Here is an 8,162-nt window from a genome sequence, read left to right on the forward strand (position 1 = left end):
TCTTCATTACCATTAAATTTGTTGTAAAGATGATTTAGGAAAAACAACATCTGCGTTACCACCGACCTGGGTCTTCGAAAACCATGCTGTGCATTGTGTAGTGTTGTTTTTACAATGTCATATAGTTCGTTAAACATAACTTTTTCGAAAATTTTGAGTCTTATATTGGACAGACTAATGTATCGTATAGAAGAGAAGTGTTTCCAATTGTTATCAGATCATGGATAAAACAACTTTGCGATTTTTTAATTGGTTTTTGTAAATTTCTATCAAATAAGAGAAAAACGCAGTTCTAGCTATTTGAGAAGCGTTTTCTGGTAGAGAAGAGGAGACTGTTGTTTTTTGTTAAAATAATGAGACCCTAGTTTTAGCGCTGTGTTTTTAAAAATATTTTTAAGTGATCCACTTTGTAAGTGTGTACGATTTCAAGCGGTTTTATATCGCTTATCAAGTGTCTATTTTCATGCTGTAGTGTTGCTAATTGTCCAGCATCGTAGGGAACGTGTGCGGCCAATGTTGTTTCGCTGTTGTTAAAATTCATTGTTACTCCAGTAATAATTTGATTTGTTTATTTTTTCGTTTCTATTGAACAATTTTTTAGGATTCGGTTTCTTGTGAATATATATATATATATATATATATATATATATATATATATATATATATAAATGTTAGCATTAAACACTCCTAGTTTTAAGTTTCTCTATAGGAGACCTGTTTTGTCTTTTTGCGAGTTTTTAATCGGTTAGATTTTGTTAACTCATTGGTCGCACCACATAAGGATGACCAAAGTCGGGCTCCTTGAACAGCCGCAAAGTATAAAAAGGTTAGGGATACTTATTTCTGCGCGCGATGTAAAAGAACTTCAAAAGACAAGCTTTCTTATTAGGGAGAATCTTGTATATAGCACCGAAGTCAAGATGGGAGACATAAATATAGTGTCGTAACCTACTCGAATAACTAGCTAAGTGTGCGTGCGCTATATAAAAGAGAATAGAGTCTGCTCAGTCTCTGATTGGTGGAGGATACACATTCTGTATTTCCGTTTGCTAAAGTAGGAATACCAAAACAAGAAGAGAAACTTCGTTTGATTAGTTTTTGAATGGAGGTGTCAGACGATGCAATATAGCAGTTTTATTTTATGCAAATTATTATTCTTTAAATTGAAGACACAGTAACGACCATTTTTACATCTTTACATCTCTCTTCATCTAGAGGAGCTCAAAATTAATTATTAAACTTAGAGAAATCATCTCGGACACCGTAGGCACCGATGTTCAGACAAAACATCTAACAAATGGCTGAGTGAAATCTGAGCACTTAATTGGATCATAACATTGCAACAACAGTGAATGCAAAGCAAGGAAAAAATGGTGCCAACAGATCATTTGATTTAGGATGCGTTGCTTTCGGAGTTTTGGTTTATCTTGGTTAACGTCTGTGAAAACGAATATAGAACTATTCCCGTTTTGATTTATATGGAGCTTTCGATAAAAAATAAAAAGTTGAAAATTTTGTTTGGTCGAAACTATTCGACATTTGTCCTTATGGTCTTTAACTCTATGCAATCTTGTCTCTCAAGTGAACAAGGCATAAATTAGAATAAGCGCCCACCAGGATAAGGTGGGACCAAAAACTTACGAACATCCATAATGTAATATTATCACTAAATTGAAAGTTTCTTCGTATATTTCTGCAGTATACTAAGCAGAGTAAAGATCTTTGATTTTGAAGAAGATACAAAAATGGAATAAGTTCCCTTTAACGTAAGAGCGACGGAGAACAAAACTATTTTCAAAAGAACTTTAACAGAGTTTTTGCAAATTCAACATGAAAATTTTCTTATAGATACACAGTTAGGATCATTCGTGTCTTATTTTTATATATAGTGGAAGGAACTGCTTAATGGGTAACATCAATTAATAACCAGGAAATTAATGTATAATTTTGATTATTTCAATAAATATTCCTGATTATTCTGAAGGCTTGTAAACTTTAACCTTTCGGTTATATTATTAATTTACATGTTTGAAAAGAAAAAAATTAATAACCTACTCAATTTTGTGATGATGTCATTCCAATTTCAATTCAGTTTTCAATTTTCGTATTTGTTTGAGCCGAGTTGGAGAACAAAATAGAGATTCTAATGAAAAAACGTCTAGATTCCCATCTAATGCACCAAATTGCTATCGAAATATCTGATCGATGCCACCTCTTGAAGAACAAAAACTGCATACATTAATTCTAAATTAGCCCCTCGGGTAAGTGAATAGAAACTGTATGTTTTTAAAAACAGTAATTTTTAGTTAACACAGCTGAATTTAAACTAAGGCTCAATGTTATTTTAACGCCAGATGTTAAAATCCATAGAAAAACTTTATTTTGAATTATCTTTTCTATGCAAGGAATTGAAGAAGTGGTGCACAACACAATATTAGTTTACAGAAAGAAAGCTTCTTTGTGACATATCCCGAAAATTTATCATAAAAGTGTTATATTTGCATTTTAGCAAACGACTTGACGAAAGTTTTCTGAAATGCAGTTCAAATGTATAGTTAATTGGAGCAGGAATTCGGCCAGAATATTGTTGTCTGCTTTTAAGCAAATAAAAACAGGTTTCCCGGCTAAGTTATCCCGATCAAAAGGGATATAAACTTTAGCATTACATTTTTTTTGGGTCAAAAACTGATTGAATCACTCCAACAAATTTACTTTACAACCCAATTTCATAAACATGTTGCTCTTCTTTTCCATAGTGTTCATGCATAATTATAGAAGTTATTAAAATATAAAGGAACGCAAATTTTTGAATCGAACTGACATATTGCAGCAAATGAAAATCCAGAATGTGTATTCTTCAACATTCTCCTACAATCACAGACTGGGAAGAGTCCATTTTCTTTTAAATAGCGCATACTTAATATATTCTAATCAGTCTATTGGACAGATTCACTGTGTATACAATTGGTGCCGGTGTTGTATATTATTATTGTCACCGTTATAATAGAAGTTTTTCTTCTGTGTTTTTCAGTGTAGGTTAGTCAGAGACATTTAGGCAAGTCTACTTTGCGCGCAGAAAACATTAGCCCTAGCTCTTTTCCATTAAGACAGTAAAAGAGCTTTTATCGAGTTCACCTTTCTATTTATGAGAGTGAAGTGCCATTTAGACGAATATTGACGAAGCGTAAAAGTTTTCCATACTTCTCATAGTTCTTGTTAGCTGGCATACAGAAAAAAAACGGCTTGGATCTATTTTTTGGAACTCTTTGGTTACATTATTGAATGTTGCTTCACATTCGTTTTGTAATTGTTGGTTTTATATGAAAAGTTGTTGTCGGATGCTGTGCAGCTTTTTGCGACCGAACAATCTAATTTTTCTAACAATGATCTTAAACGTAAGTCTATAGTGCAATCAAGTTTTCTGTTGTCACTGACTAGCTAACATACAGAAAGTTTAACGGTAAAACGCAAACTTAAATTTGTTAAAAAGAGGATTTAAGGTTTTCGGGGTTGTTCAGTGACCCATGTTTCTAACTACAGAAGCTTTTCTTTTGTGTTTTCCAGAGTAGGTTAATCAGAGAAATTTAGGAAATTCTATTTAGGAATGGAGTGAAGTGCCATTTTGATAAATATTGAAAAAGCAAAAAGTTTTCCATACTTCTCATAGTTCTTGTTGGCTGGCATACAGAAAAAAACTGATTGGATCCATTTATTTTTGGAACTGTTTGTATACATTATTGGATGTTGCTTCACATTCATTTTGTAAATGTTGGTTTTCACACAAGCGTTGTGGTCGGATGTTGTGCAGCCTTTGCGACCGAAGAATCTTTTTGTAACAATAATCTTAAAATTAAATCTATAGTGCAATAATTTTTTCTGTTGTCACTGACTAGCTTACATACAGAAAATTTAACGGTAAAATGCAAATTTAAATTTTTAAGAATGAGGATTTAAGGTTTTCGGAGACGTTCAGTGACACAATAATTTAGTGGCAAAGGCATCATATTTTGCTCAATCAAATCATAGAAAGTACAGAGTTTCATTATTTGAAGAATTTTTTTATTACATAAAGTTGGACCACGCATTATGACTATATCGAATTGCGTTAACTATCAAATCAGCAACCGACTTTTAATTGAGCGTATTATCTTCAGTACTCTGCTATTTAAATCAATTGCGAGAACCAGTAACTTTCTAACTACCAAAGTATAATAATACCAGATTTTTTAGTTGTTTCTGCTGTGATATATAATTTGTTTGTCAGTTTGAGATAATTTTTTGCAATGTTAAGTTTTGGTTTTCTACTGTTTTTTGTTTTGGTTAGCAAAATTTGTATTGACATTTATATCCCGCGTGTTTTCGCCTATCAAGTTTTTTTTTCATTTTTTTCAAATAAATTAGTGTTGATTATTTTTCCATCGCAAATTTTTATGCTGGGAAGAAAAAAATGTTCAGCGTTTTCTTGAATTAGTTCGTCTGCTCTACATTTGTTTAAAAATTATGAAAGTTTGAAGTTTACAATGATAACTAGTGAAAGGTTTGATAGAGTTTGATTAGTAAACCACCAAATTAGGCGCAACTCTTTGTCTGCTTGGGACAATCTTTGTAATGAGTAATATAGTATGCCGTTCAACTGCATAAAAATATTATATATGGAAGCTGCACTGAAAACTATCATTATAACAGCCGTTTTGTTTGACTTTTTTGGGCAATCAAGCTGTTTGTGATTTTATTTTAGCTGCTGCAAACCATAACCATGAGCACCAACAATAATACTACAAATATTTGTGGTATTTGTGCCAATGAATCGACAGAACTATACCAATGTAGCTCTAGTCACTGTGAGAGCAAAAATTTTGGGACAAATAAGTTTATTTGTGAATTTTGCATTGCCTCTCATCTACGATGCGACCACGAAGTAACAAATCAAAAAGGATTGAAACCATTAGTATGCGAGACACACAAAATGCTGCAAAACGAGTATTGTCGATCTTGTGATGTAGCCATTTGTTGGGGGTGCATGTCCAAACACAGTGAACACAAATTCAGCTCTTTGGATCACAGAGCTTTGGAATTGAGACCAAAAATAATTGAATCTTTGACTCATTTAGAAAACGACGAAAAGCTTTTGAAAGAAGCAAAAAGTAAAATTGAGAACACCATTAAAAATCATAAAAAGGAACAGGAAATTCTTCGTGAAAAATTTCTGGCGGAAGTTGAAAACATCAAACTTGAGGGATTGAAAATGATCGATGAAAACCACAGCTTGATGAAAGAACCTCTGAAAGCTCTTGATGACGTAATGAAGTTGCAACAAAAACTACGCATGTTGCTTTCGGTATCAAGTGACCATTTAGTTAATCAATTTCCATCAATTGACAACCAAATGAAAGAGATGCGAATTGAAAGTGTCAGAATGAAGAAACAACAAAAATCTGCCATTTTTGCGTGTAACACGAATGATATTAGAACTAATTTGGAACAATTGCATTGTTGCATTTCGCGAGGTCTAAAATCTGTCTTCAGTGATCAAACTTGGCATTGCTGGTGCAAGGGCTTACTATTCAGGGTTTGTGCTGTTGGGACCAAACTTTTCGTAGAGGATGCCACGATTGATACTTCTGGAAATGTCTCATACACAAACTGTAGAACTCATATGCTCAATGAAGAAATCACCCACTGCTTTTCCGTTCTCGGCTCTGACTTTTCCGATCCGCGAATCTGTATTCTCATGAGCAACAAGACAGCTCACATACTGTATCCCTCAAGTACTTCTATTACACATTTATCTGTTTCCTATCCTACCAAAAACAATTTCTTGTGGCCATATTATACACGAAAAGAAGACTCAACTCTAACTCCACATTGGTGTTATTGGGAAGAAGGCTTGATTAAATTCACCCATGAAGCTTCTTTCACAATCCAATGTGAAACAATTCCATCCATTCGAGTGGTGCAGGATCCCTGGATTGGGATATTCTTTATCTTATCTGACAACAGTGTGATATTGGCATTAATTAATAATAAAAAATATATTCAGTTCACAATTCCTGACATTCAGCGCATCAGTTATGTATCATGCTCTCTTTCGGGTGTTCTTTTCTTTTTTTCTGCAGATGGCACCTATTTTTACACTTCTCGACTTTCACATCAGCTCAAATTGAGTGAGCCTGTGAAACACAGCTGGGACAATCAATCGACTGTTATTGAAGTCAGTGTTGAGGGATTCGAGTTTTCATTAACTAAAGCAGCCAATCCCTCAGATTCTCACAATCCTTATCTATTCAAACTTAAAATGAACTAAACACTTCATTTGAGATTGATAATACACCTGAAGTGATCTAACTATCTTTCAATCACAGTGTTCTCTTTTGTCTTCTTCATTTATTTCTTCAATCAATGATGCTTTACAGTTTCCAGTATGCTTTAAATAACTATTGATGATTTATAACTATTGTGAATAATGCTTATATGTGCGCAATAATCATTATAGTGATCATGGCTTTCAATTGAAATATTTTCTGAAAAAAGAGGTAAGGTAAAAATGAGGATTTAGAGCAAAGTTTTTACTTAATTCTCCCGATAACATTTTTTTCTTCAATTACAGTTCATTAAGCCGCAAAGCTGATATCAAATTGCATGCAGTGTTTTGCGCCCAATTGTATGTATTATTTACGCCTGCCATAAACCAGACTTAAGACGTAAGTTGTTCAGCGGGTATATTTGCTCCAAATTAGACAGGCCATTTGCGGCGCGAGAGCCATCTGGATTTAGTAAATAAGCTAACGCCAAACAGAGCAAAATTGAGTTCAGAACAAAAAATCTGAAACAAATTTTTTTAAAAAAAAATGAATAGAACTAGCTTTGGGATCACCTCAGGCAAATTTTTAATATGTATAGCGAAGGAGTAGTCTAAAAGTTGCGTACGCTTGTCAGTCAAGGAAACAAAAGGGACATCTTAGTTTCCGGTCATGGGTCGGATGTTGAATTTTCTTGCTTTTATTTTGACTATTTTGAGTGCTGTTTTGTCAAGTTACGCGAAAATGTTGTCTGTTAAACAAATATAAATATAATCATTTTCTTGTAGAACTTATTAAAAACCCTAATTTTATCAGTGTCCATCGTGTCAACTGTTTGGTGATTGATGTTTCAGACTTCGTTTTTCCTTTGCTACGACGTCCTCACTGTTCGGACACGAAAGTTGTGTTATTTGTACTCCTGCCATCCTTTCATAGATATTATAAAGAAAAAAGCCATATGCAGGAGTTACAACGGTTTGAGTATTACATTCACATGCTATTTGAGTTCGCTTTCGAAAAAAAAACCACAGATAAATAAGAAAAAAACCAAATCGATTCCAATTCATTAATTGAATAGCGAGTATCTATGACGCACCCTTCATTTCTGCATCAGAAAATTATTTTGCTGATTTTTCTTACTCCAATATTTCGACAATTTGTGAGCAAGAAATTGTGGAGGATATTAGTAACTGATTTTTACACTCAATGAAAGTACATGGGCAGATTTATTGTATCTAGTGGAATTTAAAGTAGTGTCTCGATTTCTGTTTCGCAAACAAAGCGAGCTTAAAGAGCTTAAAACTTACTTTCCAAAAACGTAATGCAAGTCGTGGTATTATTATTAAAAGAAGGTATTAGCTGCATTAATACAACTCAAATAAAAGAATAGGGACTAAAAGAAAAGCTTAGCACAGAGCATGACAGAAATTTAAAAAGTTCGGGGAGTGTTTGTAGCGCTACCTGCATGAGAGCGACCAGTTAATTAGGATAACATAAGCTTTAAAAACTTCACTCGGATACCAAAAACAGCTAATTTCCTAAGAGCAGCGATGGGGGACAAGATCGGACGGATTACTAAAATCTATATAACATACATAGGTGTTGTTACCAGAGTCAAAGTTGTAATTATAAGGTGTCCACAAAGAGTAAACGATCTGATGACAGTGAAACGTGATTCATGCAGCCAAACTGCGACTTAGAAAATATTTGTCTCATTTTCGGGTAGACAATTGAGTTGATAATTCTCTCAAACTCATTGAAACTTTTGAGAAGTTAATGATAGGTCTTTCTGAAGAGAGATAAACTTTCCCGTCGTTTTTGTGCATTGGGACAAACAATGCAGTTTTCAACCGTAAAAAAAAA

General features: G+C 33.6%; 1 protein-coding gene across 3 annotated transcripts in view; it reads left to right on the forward strand.

The window, feature by feature from the left end:
* Positions 1 to 6,525, forward strand: part of LOC142349288 (uncharacterized) — a 47,659-nt gene extending 41,134 nt beyond the window's left edge. For all 3 annotated transcript variants that reach the window (XM_075400757.1, XM_075400756.1, XM_075400758.1), the window contains one exon: positions 4,739 to 6,525. In XM_075400757.1, the coding sequence (XP_075256872.1) occupies positions 4,757 to 6,304 (1,548 nt within the window). In that variant the 5' untranslated portion in view covers positions 4,739 to 4,756 and the 3' untranslated portion in view covers positions 6,305 to 6,525. The remainder of the gene's footprint in view (positions 1 to 4,738) is intronic.
* Positions 6,526 to 8,162: the final 1,637 nt, after the last annotated feature.

Source organism: Convolutriloba macropyga, chromosome 11, assembly GCF_964194025.1.
Source record: "Convolutriloba macropyga chromosome 11, txConMacr16.3, whole genome shotgun sequence".
Taxonomy (NCBI): Eukaryota; Metazoa; Xenacoelomorpha; order Acoela; family Convolutidae; genus Convolutriloba; species Convolutriloba macropyga.